This window comes from Oncorhynchus gorbuscha, linkage group LG06, assembly GCF_021184085.1.
Source record: "Oncorhynchus gorbuscha isolate QuinsamMale2020 ecotype Even-year linkage group LG06, OgorEven_v1.0, whole genome shotgun sequence".
Classification (NCBI taxonomy): domain Eukaryota; kingdom Metazoa; phylum Chordata; class Actinopteri; order Salmoniformes; family Salmonidae; genus Oncorhynchus; species Oncorhynchus gorbuscha.
Genome location: NC_060178.1, coordinates 23,725,146 through 23,745,373, shown reverse-complemented (window position 1 = coordinate 23,745,373; position 20,228 = coordinate 23,725,146). Strand labels below are relative to the sequence as shown.

General features: G+C 46.7%; 2 protein-coding genes across 6 annotated transcripts in view; one reads left to right on the top strand and one right to left on the bottom strand.

Annotated features, from left to right (window-relative positions):
- Nucleotides 1–4,380, top strand: part of LOC124037720 (DNA-binding protein RFX2-like) — a 66,370-nt gene extending 61,990 nt beyond the window's left edge. For both annotated transcript variants that reach the window (XM_046352711.1, XM_046352710.1), the window contains 3 exons: nucleotides 1,377–1,530; nucleotides 1,736–1,778; nucleotides 1,888–4,380. In XM_046352711.1, coding sequence (XP_046208667.1) covers nucleotides 1,377–1,530; nucleotides 1,736–1,778; nucleotides 1,888–2,003 — 313 coding nt within the window. In that variant the 3' untranslated portion in view covers nucleotides 2,004–4,380. The remainder of the gene's footprint in view (nucleotides 1–1,376; nucleotides 1,531–1,735; nucleotides 1,779–1,887) is intronic.
- A 39-nt stretch (nucleotides 4,381–4,419) lies between these two features.
- The window catches only part of LOC124037719 (F-BAR domain only protein 1-like), a 58,373-nt gene continuing 42,564 nt past the window's right edge, over nucleotides 4,420–20,228 (bottom strand). For 2 of the 4 annotated variants that reach the window (XM_046352706.1, XM_046352707.1), the window contains 16 exons: nucleotides 14,892–14,952; nucleotides 14,317–14,495; nucleotides 14,031–14,055; nucleotides 13,857–13,913; nucleotides 10,599–10,650; nucleotides 10,241–10,368; nucleotides 9,099–10,112; nucleotides 8,818–8,951; nucleotides 8,517–8,685; nucleotides 8,281–8,395; nucleotides 8,022–8,177; nucleotides 6,444–6,576; nucleotides 6,111–6,307; nucleotides 5,864–5,928; nucleotides 5,156–5,323; nucleotides 4,420–5,036 (listed from right to left, as the gene is read on the bottom strand). In XM_046352706.1, the coding sequence (XP_046208662.1) occupies nucleotides 5,008–5,036; nucleotides 5,156–5,323; nucleotides 5,864–5,928; nucleotides 6,111–6,307; nucleotides 6,444–6,576; nucleotides 8,022–8,177; nucleotides 8,281–8,395; nucleotides 8,517–8,685; nucleotides 8,818–8,951; nucleotides 9,099–10,112; nucleotides 10,241–10,368; nucleotides 10,599–10,650; nucleotides 13,857–13,913; nucleotides 14,031–14,055; nucleotides 14,317–14,495; nucleotides 14,892–14,952 (2,682 nt within the window). In that variant the 3' untranslated portion in view covers nucleotides 4,420–5,007. The remainder of the gene's footprint in view (nucleotides 5,037–5,155; nucleotides 5,324–5,863; nucleotides 5,929–6,110; nucleotides 6,308–6,443; nucleotides 6,577–8,021; nucleotides 8,178–8,280; nucleotides 8,396–8,516; nucleotides 8,686–8,817; nucleotides 8,952–9,098; nucleotides 10,113–10,240; nucleotides 10,369–10,598; nucleotides 10,651–13,856; nucleotides 13,914–14,030; nucleotides 14,056–14,316; nucleotides 14,496–14,891; nucleotides 14,953–20,228) is intronic. The other 2 variants (XM_046352709.1, XM_046352708.1) reach the window with 2 other exon arrangements.

Genomic DNA, 20,228 nt, shown 5'->3' with positions numbered 1-20,228 from the left:
TCCATCTGACCTCTCTAACATTAAGGCCTGATTGTTGGAGAGATGGTTGTCCTTCTGGAAGGTTCTCCCATCTCCAGAGGAACTATGGAACTCTGTCAGAGTGGCCATCGGGTTCTTGGTCACCTCCTTGACCAAGGCCCTTCTCCCCCGATTGCTCAGTTTGGCCAGGCGGCCAGCTCTAGGAAGAGTCTTGGTGGTTCCAAACTTCTTCCATTTAAGAATGATGGAGGCCACTGTGTTCTTTGGGACCTTCAATGTTACAGAATTGTTTTGGTACCCTTCCCCAGATCTGTGTCTCAACACAATCCTGTCTCGGAGCTCTACGGACAATTCATTCGACCTCATGGCTTGGTTTTTGGTCTGACATGCACTTTCAACTGTGGGATCTTATATATCCAAATCATGTCCAATCAATTGAATTTACCACAGGTGGACTCCAATCAAGTTGTAGATGGATGCTCAATGTAAACAGCATGTATCTGAGCTCCATTTCGAGTCTCATAGCAAAGGGCCAAACTTTTCACTTTGTCATTAAATGGTATTGTGTGTAGATTGCTGAGGAAAATATTTTAGTTAATCCATCAATGTATTTAATGTAACAAATGTGGAAAGTCAAGGGATTTTAATGCTTTCTGTGTGTGTGTGTGTGTGTGTGTGTGTGTGTGTGTGTGTGTGTGTGTGTGTGTGTGTGTGTGTGTGTGTGTGTGTGTGTGTGTGTGTGTGTGTGTGTGTGTGTGTGTGTGTGTGTGTGTGTGTGTGTGTGTGTGTGTGTGTGTGTGTGAAACTGCCAAAATAAGTATGTTTGAAAGCAGTTGTTTCCACACAGTTCTGGTTCTAAGTTAATTAAGCAATGAACGTCCCATCATGCTTAGGGTCATGTATAAAAAGTATTTTGGCTAGCATGGCTGGAAGAGATCTCAGGGACTTTGAAAGAGTGGTCTCAAAGGAACATAGGGGGTTTAAAGGGGTGTGTGTCTCAGTCACCAGATCTCAACCCAATTGAACACTTAACACTGGAGTGGTGCCTGAGACAGCGTTTTCCATCAACAATACACCAAATGATGGTATTTCTCGTGGAAGAATTGTCACATCCCTCCAATTGAATTCCAGCACTTGTAAAATCTATGCCAAGGTGCATTGAAGCTGTTCTGTCCTAATGCCCTATTAAGACACTTTATGTTGGTGTTTCCTATATTTTGGCAGTTACCTGTATATATACAGTATGCATTTTCACTAAAGTGTGGTAGTATTTTCAGGCTGATGAATTTTGGTGGTTAGCGTCATGTGGCGTTGGCAGATTGAAGCTCATTGGGGCTGTGTTAATGTAATTTCTCTCTGATTGCCTCCTCCCTCTCTCCCCTCCTCCTTTCCCCCAGCTCCATGGTGATCAGGGACCTGACCCTGCGTAGTGCCGCTAGTTTCGGCTCCTTCCATCTCATCAGGCTGCTCTACGACGAGTACATGTTCTACCTGGTGGAGCACCGCGTCGCCCAGGCAACCGGAGAGACTCCCATCGCTGTCATGGGAGAGGTGAGTGGGCAGCCTTTCATGTACCAGTTTCCTTGAGCTATCCTGTGGAACTCCTGCAAAAGTCTGTGAAATAATGATGCATATTTTATCGCACACCAGGTTGTATGGTGAGAGTTTCTGGTTATGAGGTAAATGGCTTGTTGACAGCATGTAAATCTGTATTAGCCCATTACTAATATAATTTCTCCTTTCTTCTGAAACACAGTTCAGTGACCTAAACTCAATGTTGCCCATGCTCATGGATAAAGGTTGGTCTACTCTCCCTGGCTCCTAGTGTTTGACTTGCTGTCCCCTATGTGTCTCAATGTGGAATCAATTTAGACCTTACATTTTTGTTAACCTCTGTTCCTATCTCAGACCCGTCCTTCTCAGACGACATGAGTGACATGGGCAGTGACGAGGGCCGGGGGCCCAACGAACCGACCGTGAAAAGGGAGAGGATCGAAATCAACCACTCGCTGCAGGAGATCTGAGACCAGATGAGGCCCGTGACCCTCTCAGGAGCCCTGCTGAAGCTCTGGCCTCTCCTGGTCCTGTCAGCACACTAAGAGCCGGTAGCCCAGCCTGCTACACAGCGAGTGTGTTCAGTGTATATAGAGAAGAGCAGCAGGCTCAGCCCCTACCCAACCACTCCTCCTAGTTAGTGTATTTAAAGGGGGACACTTTATCCCAGGGAAAACAATGAATGCTCACCAAGTGGGTCTGGTTTGACCTGACAGAGGTATACAGTTCAAATTTCTGTTTTTTTCCCTGTTTTGCAACTGTGAATAAGAATGACTTTGTGCAGTACCCATGTTGGATACATGTAACTTTGTATGAGTGGTGTGTTTCTTATCCTTTATTAGCTGTGCCATAGTGTAATTCCAGTGCCTTAGATGCTAACTCTTTAACCACCACTACTACAGATGTCTATCTCCTCCCTCAGCTGTGCCTCTACCGCAGTATGAATGTATTGTTTCAAAACCTCAGACATTCTAAAGCACCTTTAAACCTGTAGGTGTAATAGGATTATTCTATACGTGTTGCCTCAACGCACATTGATGCAACCAACTGACCCAAAGGACTTGTCCCTCCCACCAGCACAGCCACTCGTGGCTCTGTCAGTAGGGCCTGATGCAGAGAAAAAGACCCTAGTCTCATTGTTGATGGGATGGCAGGGACCTCTAACACCCTGGCCGTAAGAGATGAGTAGTTACCTCCTCCTTTTCTATGCTCTGCTCTGCTTTGTTCTTATGAGGCAACTATAAAAGAGTAGACACTGTTAACTCTAGCAACTCCCCAATACTCAAGTAACCTTCTCCATGTGTGTATATATCACTTTTCATCCAAATTGTAACTATTCTATGATGCGGTTTGGCATCAACTCAATTTCAGGATGCACACAATGCTGGTCTCATTGATCCATGATCCATAGATGTCACACCCCAGAGTCTAGGACAAGCCAGTTGCATCTATATTGATGAGACCTTTAGATTTATGTTTTAAGGACTGAAATGAGTGGTGAACTGTGTTCAGGAAACCACCAGATTGTATGTATATATATGATGATCTACCTTCTGGGTTAACTGGAGCTGTCTGGCATCCATTTTGTGGAGCCGTATGTCTGGCCCAAACTGGGCCATGTCGAATTTCTTAAGGGATGTAATATAGTATGTATTTACCAAAACGTGAAAGAGCGTTGGACCTCCGAAGCCAAAACCCTTAAAAGGAAACTCCTAATTGCATCTGTTCAGTTCAACTGATGCTCTGAGTTCAGATAGTGTGGCTCACACCCTTAATGGTACCGTTACTCAAATGGACTCATTCCATTTTGATTGGAGGGGGAAATATTCAGAATATCCTGATCCATATTTAGTTTAATGCTCGATATATGAAAGTGTAAACGGCTCGAGCCGGTTTCTCTAAAGATGATTTACATATTATATAGCCGTACAATTGTGCTGTACTGATTGTGCGAAACCAACAAACTGTTAAACATTCATACATAAATATATTTCTTAATATGATGTAGAAAATGTGTTTATTAATGGCCTTTTGAGTTCACATGGGGCTGGATCACACCGGTATTGTGGAAGATTGAAATTGAAAGGCAACGTTCAAAGACTGCATTCATGGTAAACGGAAATTACCTTTACATTTTTAAACACGGGTCTTCCGCAATACGGATTGAATCCAGCACTTGATCTTTCCCCAATAATTTCTCTTCCCATACTGTACCGTTTGTGCTTTTAAAAGGGGATGTCCTCCTTGCTTTGATTATTTAGTGGCTGGGACTGATGTGTGTGACGCAGACGTTTTGTCTTGTTTTGATCATTTTCTATGTCTTATGGTCAACACAACAATATTTAACTGTAACAGTGTTGATATTTGCCCAATTAGCCGTCAGTCACGTGTCCATATTGAGAGAATCTCCATTTCTATTTATGAATAAATATAACTGATTTAATTACTGATTGACATGAACTTTTTTTTCTAAACACTTTTGGTTGAATTTGACCCCCCCACACACACACACACACACACACACACACACAGTTTGTAGTAGCTAGAGAATCCTGAGCTCTTTGTAACTCGTGCCTGTCACAGTACTTTGCCTTCTAAGTGCTTTGGAAAGTAATTTCTACGTGAACTTTAATGTTTTTTGTAATGCTGTTTAGACTTTTGGCTGAGGATTATTTTTTATTGAACTAAATCTGGTTCTTCTTACAAGTATATTGAACCCTTATTTTTATGTATTTTTAAACATTCTTGACTACACTTTACCTAGCTTGAGGGCATACAGTCTGTAACAAACTGCATAGTTCAACTGTATTTTGTACTGATCAATGTGTAATAAATTGGTGGAAACCATCTGTTTTTGGCCACGTTCATTTATTAATGAAATGTGTATATTTTGGAAAAACAGCTTTATTAACATTTTTCAATGAGTCTTCCTGGCCAATGAAGTGTTAATACTGTTATCACTGACAATGATTCAGTCTATGTGCAGAAATATTCCTTATATTTACATTAAATTCAAGTTTCCATGGAAATTCTGTTCAAGCCATTATGTTAGTAGTATGTTTATATTCATACACACAATTCTCTCCAATAAAGCAAACTTCTTACATCCAGTTTTCAAACTCCTGATATAAAAAGGCACACAGAACACAATGCAAATACAACAAACAAGATTCAATACAAGAAAAAAAGATGGGTACACTCCCCTGGGAAAGGGTGAGGATTGCGTGTACAATTCAGAGCTGAAAAAGAAAAGGCTAGGTCCGAAAACGAGCTTGATCCTTTTTAGCGGCAAGGTCAGCATACACATGTTAAGTGCACATTCTCCTCCAAAACCAGGATAATGAGTGAGCACGGTGTCTGGTCCCAATGTCAAACCCATCCCAGTCCGTCTGTCCTCTACCTCCTGGGGAAGGAGGTCAGTATGGCCCAGAGGGCTAAAAGTGCAATGTGTACTCCAGGAACTCCTATTGCTCCTCACAAGGAGCAGCCTGCCATGTACTTCCCTGCCAAGGAAACAAACACGTGGTGAAACACATTATTTTAAAAATTCCATAAAATCTTTTGTCAAATTCCAAGGCCCACACACTATCTTATTGGCCAGGCTTAGTAACATATGGTGTACCTGTGGCAAATCTCTTCTTGACCAGGGACATACGGTAGTGACTGCCCACCAGCTCCACATCCATGCCCGACAGAGAGGCCCCGGAGCCCACAAACTGGACTGCCAGGCTGGGGGGAGGTCCACGAGGAACCTCCAGGCATTGCCAGCTGGCACACAGAGTACCAGAGCCTGGAACAACCAACAATTGACACATTCTTCAGTTCCCCTCCACTAACAGGAGCAAGTTAATAACACTGGCTTGTTATTTTAAAAAGGCACTTTTCCCACTAGCACTGACTGAGAAATACTTTGTTGATGGAAAATATACTTTGTACGATTGTGATCTCGTCTCACCTAGCCATCTTAAGATGAATGCACTAATTAGAAGTTGCTCTGGATAAGAGCGTCTGCTTAATGACTAAAATGTTTTTAAAAATGATAATCCCTGCCAATTCTCCTTTATATTATCACTGCCCCATCTTCCACTCAGGCTCAGCTTTCATATGCTAATCTTGATATTTAAGATAATGATACCTTCATAGAGGCTGCATATTAAAATAGAGAAGAGGGTGGCACTCAATGCAATTATGTAGTCAAGGGCCAGACTTGGAAAAAATAACTTTATACTGCATTTATATTTCCTTAACCATAATTTATATAGCTAGAATAGGACTGATATGTGGCCATTGAGTGAGATGGGTGTGGATGTACTGTAGACAGACAAGTAACCTTTGCTGTGGTTGGTAGGGGAGAGGTTGGGTAGTTTCCACAGTAGCTGTCGTTCCTCAGCATTCCTGGGAAGGCAGACAAAGGGTCAGTGGGGCCAACCCAGTTCCCACTTCTCTCTTTCTCCCCCTCTTTCCCAGTCTGTCCTCACCTTCTCCCTGACCTTCAGTCCGTCCTTTCTCCTACTTTCACTATACCTCTATCCCTCCGCCCACCATACATCCCCCTTTTATTCCCTCCTCCCACTCACCAGGAGGCTGGGGGCTGGCATTGCAGGTCTGTTGCGGTGTGGTCGAGGGGCAGCAGCACCTGCACTGCAGTGAGCTGGGTGGAGGGGGCGGTGGCCGGGCAGCAGTGGTAGTCCAGTGCTACACGGGTCACCGTGCCACTACGCTGGCACTCTGCTGACAGCAGGAGGGGAGCACGACCAGGGTCCTGGGACGACACCTGAGAGGAACAGAGTTGGGAGATGTTGTTGATGCTGTCATTTGGAAGACAAGGGAAAATGTGTATCTTGAAGAATACTTTTGTGTAACTTCAGATGACAGAAGGTAAGAGAATACCACTGTACTTCATCAGTCACCTGGTATTTGAGTAGGGCCACATTATAGTAGGAGGCCAGGGGGTTGAGCTCAGCCTCTCTATGCAGGTAAAGGTTCAGTGCCTGCATGTTGAACCAGAAGTCCCTGGTGTCTGGGTCACTCTGAGAGGGGTCACTGTGGAGAATAACACAAACCGAAGAATGAGACATATCTAGATCTTACCATTTCAGCAATCTGTAGACATCTGTGTTGTTTAGTAATAAAAACCAATGTGTGTGCATCTTCGGGGCAAAACAGACTGGGTTGGCATCGAATCATAGGATTATTGACAACATGTAAACTATATTTCTCAAACACATTTGCACAATAAGCACTTTGTTACAGTTGTTAGTTAGCAAATTTTAGCTGTAATGTCAGATGTGGTTAACCAGTTGAAGCTAGGGGGACGCTATTTCATTATTGGATAAAAAAAAGTGCCCGTTTTAAGCGCAATATTTTGTCACAAAAAGATGCTCGACTATGCATATAATTTCCAGCTTTGGAAAGAAAACACTCTGACGTTTTCAAAACTGCAAATATATTATCTGTGGGTGCCCCAGAACTGATCTTACAGGCGAAACCAAGATGCAACCTCAAACAGGAAATGAGCAGGATTTTTGAGGCTGTTTTCCATTGTCTCCTTATATGGCTGTGAAAGCGCCACGAATTAGCCTGCCCTTTCTATCGTTTCTCCAAGTTATCTGCAGCATTGTGACATATTTGTAGGTATATCATTGGAAGATTGGCCATAAGAGACTACATTTACCAGGGGTCCGCCCAGTGTCTGTTGAAATTGCTGCGTAATCTCCAAGCTGCTCGCATTCATCCATGTGATTGAGACATCATGAAGAGATATGTGAAAAACACCTTGAGGATTGATTCTAAACAACGTTTACCATGTTTCAGTCGATATTATGGAGTTAATGTGGAAGAAAGTTTGGCGTTTGGATGAATGAATTTGCGTTTTTTTTTGGTAGCCAAACATGACGCAGAAAACGGACCGATTTCTCCTGCACAACTAATCTTTCAGGAAAACTGAACATTTGCTATCTAACTGAGAGTCTCCTCATTGAAAACATCCAAAGTTCTTCAAAGGTAAATGGTTTATTGAATGTTTTTGCTGGTTTGTGTGAAAATGTTGCCTGCTAAATGCTAACGCTAAATGCTAACGCTAAATGCTAACGCTAAATGCTAGTTTGCTATGGTTGAGAAGCATATTTTGAAAATCTGAGATGACAGTGTTGTTAACAAAAGGCTAAGCTTGAGAGCAAATGGATGAATAGTTAACGTTGCGTTATGGTAATGAGCTTGAGGCTGTATTCACGATCCCGGATCCGGGATGGCTCGACGCAAGAAGTTAAAGCAAAAATACCTCGAGAACCAGATAAACTATCTGAAACAAGCCACCTATGATCCAAACATGGCAGCGTCTTGTCATTGTTGCTAGCTGTCAGATCATTCAGAATCATAACACAGCCTTCTACCCTTGCGATGTGCGCGCATAATTTGTGTGACATTGTCACGCAACCTGTCTATATTTCATAACCTCACAACCAATCCCATAGCTTATATTAAGCTACCTGTAAAGCAGCTTCTGATTGGGCAGAAAGTGGTTAACCCGGGAGATGTTGACCAATCGAAAGCTGAGGACCGGGACGTTTGGGTTAGCAGTGAAGATACGAGTGATTCCAGCAGGAAAAGACATGGTGAGATCTCCTGTGATCTTCACCAGACAGCTGAGAAGAGAGAAGAGAAACATACACACTTAGCTTTCAGCAGGCCTGTGTATAATAGGTAATAACACTGGACCTGGTGTACAGAGGGGTTATGTATGCTGACCGGTTGTGTTGTCCACCTTTGAAGTAAGCATTGATGTATTCTGTGATGGCTGCAGCCACAGGCCATAACTCTTGGGTGCTCAGGGAGATCGGGCTTGGTCCGCGAGACAGATGCACTGTGGGAAGAATAGCTATGTCTATGACAAGTTCAAGGCACAATGTCCTTATTCATAAGAGCTTTATGCTATTGAGTATCTTTAAAAAAACGGGTTTAAAAAGTGTTGTGTTCAGACTAACTGTGTAGGGGCGCATGGTCTTGGTTCAGATGTGAGAGGGGTGAGGGCTGCCCACCTCTGGCAGGGCTGGGGGCGCGTGTCTGTGCCCCCCACTCACTGGGGCTGGAGGAGGAGGACGAGGTGAGGTCTGGGCTGGGTTCCGGCTGGGGAGACGAGCACACTGACCTGGACTGAAGACACACAGGAAAAAGTAAGCAGTTACAGTAAGTAGTTGTCTACAGGCTTATAGCTGTAAAATGCACAGATCTGGGAGACCAGACCAGAGCTTCTGTAGTCCGGTTGATTTTCCTGAAGACACTCACTCTCTCACAGCCACTCAGTCTGCCTGAGGACCTCTTGGCTCTGGCTGGTCTGGGAGGGGCTGCCACCAGCAGCTCTGCACTGTCCTGCCTGAAGCTTTGCTTCGAACCTAGAGGAACATTACCAATATTACAACCTGTAAGACAAGAGGAAGTTGTCTAAAAGACAGTGTGGGGTTTGGAATAGAGTCAAATATAGTTGTACATTTGGGAAAATATATTTAGAAAATCCAATCTCGTGCAAAGACATCTGAGGCCAGTAGTGTAGTGTTCAACATTCATACCCTTGTGTGAGCCCATGTTGCAGGGCGGCTGTGATGTGTTCAGGTCCAGGCAGTTCTGGTCTTTATCAGTAGAAAAGCACAGGTCCTCCTGTGGCCCAGAATGACGTGTGAGAGGCAGGCCGCTCCTGCGTGGCTCGCTTTCGCTGCGTGACTCACGGTGCTTCCTCCCTCCCTCCCGGACCACTCCACCCAGGGCCAGAGACCCAGCCGAGGTCCCCTCACTGAAGGGGTTGTGGACAGAGTTCCAGTGCACCAGCTCCTTCTTAGGATGGGATAAGGGGAGGGAGTTTGAGTTGGGGGTCAGCCTACTACTGCTGACGATGTGGGTCAGGATTCCTGTCGCGGCAGCTAAGGCTGACTGGTGGGTGGGGCTGCCAATCATAGTGATGGCGAATGGGTCGTCAGGTGATTCTGGGGGCGGGGCACTACGGTCTCGTTTCCGGTCCCTGTCCTTGCGAGAGCAGGAGGAGGGGGTGGGAAGGGTTTTACTGTCACTGAGGGAGCTGGAGAACGGGTCGCCCTGTACTGCTATCCCCCTTCCATCTCTGGAGGGGCGCGGGCGTGGAGGGGCCCAGGCATCAGGGGGGGGCAGGGTCTCCTGGGTGACGGTCCTCTCGAAGGCAGCCAGGAAGGGGTCTTCAGGAGGGATGTGTTTACAGCTCCACAGGCCCGGGTCCAGCTCTGGAGGGGCTAAGGACTGGGAGAAGGCCGGGAAGCAGAGGGCTGAGGGGTCCATGTCTGGAGGGGGGCGGGAGGATCGTGGAGCAGCTGCCCAGATACTGGCAGGGTTGTCCTGGGGGTGGGGGCTACGTTCCGGGGAGGGGTCTCTAAAGACAGTGAGGAAGGGGTCTTCTGGCCTGCCCAGTCCTGCTGGTTCTTTATTCTGACTTGCCGATGGCCACGCTGCCCAACCAGCCGGCTCAGGGGAGGGGCCTAGGGGCTGATGGGAAGGTGAGTCCAGCCCTGAGTCCTCTACGTTCTCAGGAGAGGAGGAGTCAGAGGAGAAGGCAGCATCTGGAGGGAACAAGGGGAGACGATTATTCTACTACCTAAAACTGTATGTATCGCACATAAGATCAGGCGTTTTTACTGACTGGAAAAACTTCTGTCCCTATCATCATAATACTTTAAACCGTATTTACATTCAGAAGCACCAAAGACACTCTCTGCTCTCTGTAGCTGATCTCTACCAGCAAAGCTTTTTGATTTGAAGGCAGACTCCAGAGGAGGTCCAAAGAGACTGTCCGAGCCTGACGCAGTAGAACTCAACCTAGAGAGTGGGTGAGAGACAGATGAAATGAGAAAGGGAAAGGGAAAGAGACAGTGAGGGAGATCATACGTCACCAGGAGCGAAGAAAAAGCCAAGCCAGAGGTGATGTCAGGTGATGCAGTACTGTCATCAGAACTCCTGCTGGCTTCTTCTCCCACAGCATCTCTCCACCTCACAGCTATGTACGACAGAGAGAGGGGAGGACTGGAGTGTGACTGACATTCACTCACCTACTGGGATCTGGACTGGAGGTGGATCTGCATAGGCCATCCTGCTCTCCCTCTGCAAAAGACACATACACACACTTAGTGAAGTTTAATTTGGGACTGCTCCCCAATCAGGGAGAGATGTGATTAGCTAGTGCTGATGGAGGGCAGCCGTAAGGGAATACACATTACCTTCCATAAAGATAAATACTAGCTATTAGCCTGGCTTCTCTAAGCAACATCAGCACAGCGCTTTACGCTATGGTTTTAATCAAGGCACTCATCATTAATCCAGTCTGCTCATTTCCCCCACAAATAGCCTCCTACTGTAGCATCACAGGCTGCTACTCCCTCACTAATAAACCATGTTCCAGACAGACCTGAGGCGTGACAAATAGACAGTGTCATTCAGCCAAGGTCAGCCACCTTGACTATTTATCACTGGACGGATACGCACTGTTAAGCTTATCCAGAAGCAACGCGGTAAATCACATTCACATCACTTCAGACTGGGAGTAACATTTCTATTTATTTTATTTAACTAGGCAAGTCAGTTAAGAACAAATTCTTATTTACAATGACGGCCTACCCCAGCCAAACCTTCCCCTACCCCGGACGATGCTGGGCCAATTGTGCGCCGCCCTATGAGACTCCCGATCACGGCCGATTGTGATACAGCCTGGATTAAAGAGGCTGCATCACTAACATTAAAGGTGGAGTAATAGTATGCCATGCATGAATACCATATGAAACAAACAGTTATGACCTACCACTGATATAATATAGGGAAATTATCAAGTACATGGTAAGGGGCAGAAACAGCGGAGAGAGAGAGAGAGAGTGTACTACTGACGCTGCAGAAACAGTGGAGAGAGAGAGAGAGAGTGTACTACTGACGCTGCAGAAACAGCGGAGAGAGAGAGAGAGAGAGAGAGTACTACTGACGCTGCAGAAACAGCGGAGAGAGAGAGAGTGTACTACTGACGTTGCAGAAACAGCGGAGAGAGAGAGTGTACTACTGACGTTGCAGAAACAGCGGAGAGAGAGAGAGAGAGTGTACTACTGACGTTGCAGAAACAGCGGAGAGAGAGAGAGAGTGTACTACTGACGTTGCAGAAACAGCGGAGAGAGAGAGAGAGTGTACTACTGACACTGCAGAAACAGCGGAGAGAGAGAGAGAGAGAGTACTACTGACGTTGCAGAAACAGCGGAGAGAGAGAGTGTACTACTGACGTTGCAGAAACAGCGGAGAGAGAGTGTACTACTGACGTTGCAGAAACAGCGGAGAGAGAGAGAGAGTGTACTACTGACGTTGCAGAAACAGCGGAGAGAGAGAGAGAGTGTACTACTGACGTTGCAGAAACAGCGGAGAGAGAGAGAGAGTGTACTACTGACACTGCAGAAACAGCGGAGAGAGAGAGAGAGAGAGTACTACTGACGTTGCAGAAACAGCGGAGAGAGAGAGTGTACTACTGACGTTGCAGAAACAGCGGAGAGAGAGAGTGTACTACTGACGTTGCAGAAACAGCGGAGAGAGAGAGAGAGTGTACTACTGACGTTGCAGAAACAGCGGAGAGAGAGAGAGAGAGTGTACTACTGACGTTGCAGAAACAGCGGAGAGAGAGAGAGAGTGTACTACTGACGTTGCAGAAACAGCGGAGAGAGAGAGAGAGTGTACTACTGACACTGCAGAAACAGCGGAGAGAGAGAGAGAGAGTACTACTGACGTTGCAGAAACAGCGGAGAGAGAGAGAGAGTGTACTACTGACGTTGCAGAAACAGCGGAGAGAGAGAGAGAGTGTACTACTGACGTTGCAGAAACAGCGGAGAGAGAGAGAGAGTGTACTACTGACGCTGCAGAAACAGCGGAGAGAGAGAGAGAGAGTACTACTGACGTTGCAGAAACAGCGGAGAGAGAGAGAGAGTGTACTACTGACGTTGCAGAAACAGCGGAGAGAGAGAGAGAGTGTACTACTGACGTTGCAGAAACAGCGGAGAGAGAGAGAGTGTACTACTGACGTTGCAGAAACAGTGGAGAGAGAGAGTGTACTACTGACGTTGCAGAAACAGCGGAGAGAGAGAGAGAGTGTACTACTGACGTTGCAGAAACAGCGGAGAGAGAGAGAGAGTGTACTACTGACGTTGCAGAAACAGCGGAGAGAGAAACTACTGACGTTGCAGAAACAGTGGAGAGAGAGAGTGTACTACTGACGTTGCAGAAACAGCGGAGAGAGAGAGTGTACTACTGACGTTGCAGAAACAGCGGAGAGAGAGAGAGAGTGTACTACTGACGTTGCAGAAACAGCGGAGAGAGAGAGAGAGAGAGAGTGTACTACTGACGTTGCAGAAACAGCGGAGAGAGAGAGAGAGTGTACTACTGACGCTGCAGAAACAGCGGAGAGAGAGAGAGTGTACTACTGACGCTGCAGAAACAGCGGAGAGAGAGAGAGAGAGTGTACTACTGACGCTGCAGAAACAGCGGAGAGAGAGAGAGAGTGTACTACTGACGCTGCAGAAACAGTGGAGAGAGAGAGAGTGTACTACTGACGCTGCAGAAACAGTGGAGAGAGAGAGAGAGAGTGTACTACTGACGCTGCAGAAACAGTGGAGAGAGAGAGAGAGAGTGTACTACCGACGCTGCAGAAACAGTGGAGAGAGAGAGAGAGAGTGTACTACTGACGCTGCAGAAACAGTGGAGAGAGAGAGAGTGTACTACCGACGCTGCAGAAACAGTGGAGAGAGAGAGAGTGTACTACCGACGCTGCAGAAACAGTGGAGAGAGAGAGAGTGTACTACCGACGCTGCAGAAACAGTGGAGAGAGAGAGTGTACTACCGACGCTGCAGAAACAGTGGAGAGAGAGAGTGTACTACCGACGCTGCAGAAACAGTGGAGAGAGAGAGTGTACTACCGACGCTGCAGAAACAGTGGAGAGAGAGAGTGTACTACCGACGCTGCAGAAACAGTGGAGAGAGAGAGAGTGTACTACTGACGCTGCAGAAACAGTGGAGAGAGAGAGAGTGTACTACTGACGCTGCAGAAACAGTGGAGAGAGAGAGAGTGTACTACTGACGCTGCAGAAACAGTGGAGAGAGAGTGTACTACTGACGCTGCAGAAACAGTGGAGAGAGAGTACTACCGATGCTGCAGAAACAGTGGAGAGAGAGTGTACTACTGACGCTGCAGAAACAGTGGAGAGTGTACTACCGATGCTGCAGAAACAGTGGAGAGATTGTACTACTGATGCTGCAGAAACAGCGGAGAGAGAGTGCTAACTACTTACCCCTGTGGGTGGCGCCCTCTCCCTCCCCCTCTGAACGTCCTGTAGTACTGCTGTTTCCTGTGGAGAGGACGAGGGGAGTCAGAGTACCACGCACACAGAGAAATGCGTAAAACATACAGACAGAGACAGAAACCCAGCTATTTTTAACAAGATGCCGGTTTTAATGGAACTTACTGGAGAGATGACGTTTGATTGACACCTGGAAGGAGAGAGAGCAGAGTTGTTAATTACACTGTCTGGGGATATTAAACAATGTAGACCGTTTACAACCTGCTGTTATTGCAACGTGGAGAAACAATAGCAGGGAGAATAAACATGGCTTAATAAACAGATGAGCATTTCTGAGCTTCCCTTTTCAGAAATCTTAGACTTTTGATACCACACCATGTGAAAATCCGCAACACATTTCATCCCTAGCCTCCCCTCTGGTCCTTGTTCCCTCTCCTTCCCGCCTTCATACCCCTCTGTTGGGGGGCAGTGTGAGTGCCCCCACGGTGGCCTTCAGCTCCATCTCTGTAGCAGCAGAGTTGCTGCTGCTGCCCACCGGACGGATCTGGATGTGGAACTTCTTGGGCTCCTCGTCGTCAAAGTCGGAGTCGCTGGAGTAGAAGTTGTCCTCCTTGTCCTCCATCGAGCAGCGTGCGGACAGAGAGTCAAGGAAAAGTGACCTGACGGAGGGTGGACAGTGGACTGACTAAAATGGACGGGGAAGAGCCTTATGCCTTGGACAACTTTGGGAGTGTCAGGGTTTCCTTTGTCCAGCCTCATTCACTGATAATGGACTGGAGCTGGACGAGGGACAGAGAGAGCATTTCAGTCTATTTAAATGTCTCTCAGGGGGCAGGGAGACTTAATGTTCTACTCATCTCATAAGAGACCGTCTAGACTGCTTTATAAAGATAGAATACTCACTTACACAGTGGCAGGAAGCCTTGTTTTCATTATGAAGATAAAGAGGTCTGTCCAAGGGAATTTTTACTCCAATACAGTAGAGACAGCCTCTCGTCTGATAGTCAGTGTTACTGCAAAGGATATCATTCTGATTGACGTCTGCTCGGATTACAAACCCCTCCTCATCCACCTCTAGGGGAGAGTTCTGTGTGCAGAATAGAGAATACCATGTTGGATACAAACATAAATACTTTCTCCTAGTGTTTGATAAGCTTAAAGTGCCATAACAACCCTTCACCCTGTGATGTTGTCATCAGATCACTTTAGGAGCAGTGTGAAAACTAGAACCTGCATAAACGGAGGATCTCAGTTTGCTTCATGTGAGGAGTTTGAAATGATGTATACTTTTACCTTTGATACTTAAGTATATTTTAAACCAAATACTTTTACTCAAGTAGTATTTCACTGTATTTTTACTTGAGTCATTTTCTATTAAGGTATCTTTACATTTACTCAAGTATGACAATTGGGGACTTTTCCCCACCACTGGTCAAAATAATAAAAATAGAAACCAAATACTCCCAGACACCATTGTCACACATGATTACTCTCCCTTGCTCATACACACCGACCGACTGTACAGGCACAGACCGACCGACTGTACAGGCACAGACCGACCGACTGTACAGGCACAGACCGACCGACTGTACAGGCACAGACAGACCGACTGTACAGGCACAGACAGACCGACTGTACAGACACACACACTGTACACACACACTGTACACACACACACACTGTACAGACACACACGTACAGACACACTGTACACACACACACACGTACAGACACACACTGTACAGACACACACACACTGTACAGACACACACACACACACACTGTACAGACACACACACACACACACACACTCTACAGACACACACACACACACACACACACTGTACAGACACACACACACACTGTACACACACACTGCACACACACACTGCACACACACACACACACTGTACAGACACACACACTGTACAGACACACACACAGATTGTACAGTCAGACACACAGACTGTACAGTCAGACACACACACACATACTGTACAGACACGCACACACTGTACAGACACGCACACACTGTACAGACACTGTACACACACACAGAGTGTACAGACACACACACAGACTGTACAGTCAGACACACACACAGACTGTACAGACACATGCAGACTGTACAGTCAGACACACACACACTGTACAGACACACACACTGTACAGACACACACAGACTGTACAGACACACACAGACTGTACAGTCAGACACAGACTGTACAGTCAGACACACACACAGACTGTACAGTCAGACACACACACAGACTGTACAGTCAGACACACACACAGACTGTACAGTCAGACACACACTGTACAGACTGTACAGTCAGACACACACTGTACAGACACACACACACTGTACAGACACACACACACACACACTGTACAGACACACACACACACACACACACTCTACAGACACACACACACACACACACTGTACAGACACACACACACACTGTACACACACACTGCACACACACACTGCACACACACACACACACTGTACAGACACACACACTGTACAGACACACACACAGATTGTACAGTCAGACACACAGACTGTACAGTCAGACACACACACACATACTGTACAGTCAGACACACACTGTACAGACACGCACACACTGTACAGACACGCACACACTGTACAGACACTATACACACACACAGATTGTACAGACACACACACAGACTGTACAGACACATGCAGACTGTACAGTCAGACACACACACACTGTACAGACACACACACTGTACAGACACACACAGACTGTACAGACACACACAGACTGTACAGTCAGACACACACACAGACTGTACAGTCAGACACACACACAGACTGTACAGTCAGACACACACACAGACTGTACAGTCAGACACACACTGTACAGACTGTACAGTCAGACACACACTGTACAGACTGTACAGTCAGACACACACTGTACAGACACGCACACACTGTACAGACACGCACACACTGTACAGACACGCACACACTGTACAGACACACACACTGTACAGACACACACACACACACTGTACAGACACACACACACTGTACAGACACACACACACTGTACAGACACACACACACACAGACTGTACAGTCAGACACACACTGTACAGACACACACACACTGTACAGACACACACACACACAGACTGTACAGTCAGACACACACACAGACTGTACAGTCAGACACATACGCAGACTGTACAGTCAGACACATACGCAGACTGTACAGTCAGACACATACGCAGACTGTACAGTCAGACACACACAGACTGTACAGACACATGCAGACTGTACAGTCACACACACACACACACTGTACAGTCAGACACACACTGTACAGACACGCACACACTGTACAGACACGCACACACTGTACAGACACACACACTGTACAGACACACACACTGTACAGACACACACACACACACTGTACAGACACACACACACTGTACAGACACACACACACACAGACTGTACAGTCAGACACACACAGACTGTACAGTCAGACACACACAGACTGTACAGTCAGACACACACACAGACTGTACAGTCAGACACATACGCAGACTGTACAGTCAGACACATACGCAGACTGTACAGTCAGACACATACGCAGACTGTACAGTCAGACACACACAGACTGTACAGTCAGACACACACAGACTGTACAGACACACACACACACACTGTACAGACACACACACACTGTACAGACACACACACACAGACTGTACAGTCAGACACACACACACAGACTGTACAGTCAGACACACACACAGACTGTACAGTCAGACACATACGCAGACTGTACAGTCAGACACATACGCAGACTGTACAGTCAGACACATACGCAGACTGTACAGTCAGACACACACAGACTGTACAGACACATGCAGACTGTACAGTCAGACACACACACACACACTGTACAGTCAGACACACACACAGACTGTACAGTCAGACACACACACAGACTGTACAGTCAGACACACACACAGACTGTACAGTCAGACACACACACAGACTGTACAGTCAGACACACACACAGACTGTACAGTCAGACACACACACAGACTGTACAGTCAGACACACACACAGACTGTACAGTCAGACACACACACAGACTGTACAGACACAGACACACACACACACACACACACTGTACAGACACACACACACACACAGACTGTACAGTCAGACACACACGCAGACTGTACAGTCAGACACATACGCAGACTGTACAGTCAGACACACACAGACTGTACAGTCAGACACACACAGACTGTACAGTCAGACACACACAGACTGTACAGTCAGACACACACACACAGACTGTACAGTCAGACACACACACACAGACTGTACAGTCAGACACACACACACACTGTACAGTCAGACACACACACACTGTACAGTCAGACACACACACAGACTGTACAGTCAGACACACACACAGACTGTACAGTCAGACACACACACAGACTGTACAGTCAGACACACACACAGACTGTACAGTCAGACACACACACAGACTGTACAGTCAGACACACACGCAGACTGTACAGTCAGACACATACGCAGACTGTACAGTCAGACACACACAGACTGTACAGACACATGCAGACTGTACAGTCAGACACACACACACAGACTGTACAGTCAGACACACACACACACTGTACAGTCAGACACACACACACACTGTACAGTCAGACACACACACACACTGTACAGTCAGACACACACACACACTGTACAGTCAGACACACACACAGACTGTACAGTCAGACACACACACAGACTGTACAGTCAGACACACACACAGACTGTACAGTCAGACACACACACAGACTGTACAGTCAGACACACACACAGACTGTACAGTCAGACACACACACAGACTGTACAGTCAGACACACACACAGACTGTACAGTCAGACACATACGCAGACTGTACAGTCAGACACATACGCAGACTGTACAGTCAGACACATACGCAGACTGTACAGTCAGACACACACAGACTGTACAGACACATGCAGACTGTACAGTCAGACACACACACACACACTGTACAGTCAGACACACACACAGACTGTACAGTCAGACACACACACAGACTGTACAGTCAGACACACACACAGACTGTACAGTCAGACACACACACAGACTGTACAGTCAGACACACACACAGACTGTACAGTCAGACACACACACAGACTGTACAGTCAGACACACACACAGACTGTACAGTCAGACACACACACAGACTGTACAGACACAGACACACACACACACACACACACTGTACAGACACACACACACACACAGACTGTACAGTCAGACACACACACAGACTGTACAGTCAGACACATACGCAGACTGTACAGTCAGACACATACGCAGACTGTACAGTCAGACACATACGCAGACTGTACAGTCAGACACACACAGACTGTACAGACACACACAGACTGTACAGTCAGACACACACACACAGACTGTACAGTCAGACACACACACACAGACTGTACAGTCAGACACACACACACACTGTACAGTCAGACACACACACACACTGTACAGTCAGACACACACACACACTGTACAGTCAGACACACACACAGACTGTACAGTCAGACACACACACAGACTGTACAGTCAGACACACACACAGACTGTACAGTCAGACACACACACAGACTGTACAGTCAGACACACACGCAGACTGTACAGTCAGACACACACGCAGACTGTACAGTCAGACACATACGCAGACTGTACAGTCAGACACACACAGACTGTACAGACACATGCAGACTGTACAGTCAGACACACACACACAGACTGTACAGTCAGACACACACACACACTGTACAGTCAGACACACACACACACTGTACAGTCAGACACACACACAGACTGTACAGTCACACACACACAGACTGTACAGTCAGACACACACACAGACTGTACAGTCAGACACACACACAGACTGTACAGTCAGACACACACACAGACTGTACAGTCAGACACACACACAGACTGTACAGTCAGACACACACACAGACTGTACAGTCAGACACACACACAGACTGTACAGTCAGACACACACACAGACTGTACAGTCAGACACACACACAGACTGTACAGACACAGACACACACACACACACACACACTGTACAGACACACACACACACACACACACACACACACACACACACACACACACACACACACACACACACACACACACACACACACACACTGTACAGACACACACACACTGTACAGACACACACACACACACTGTACAGACACACACACACTGTACAG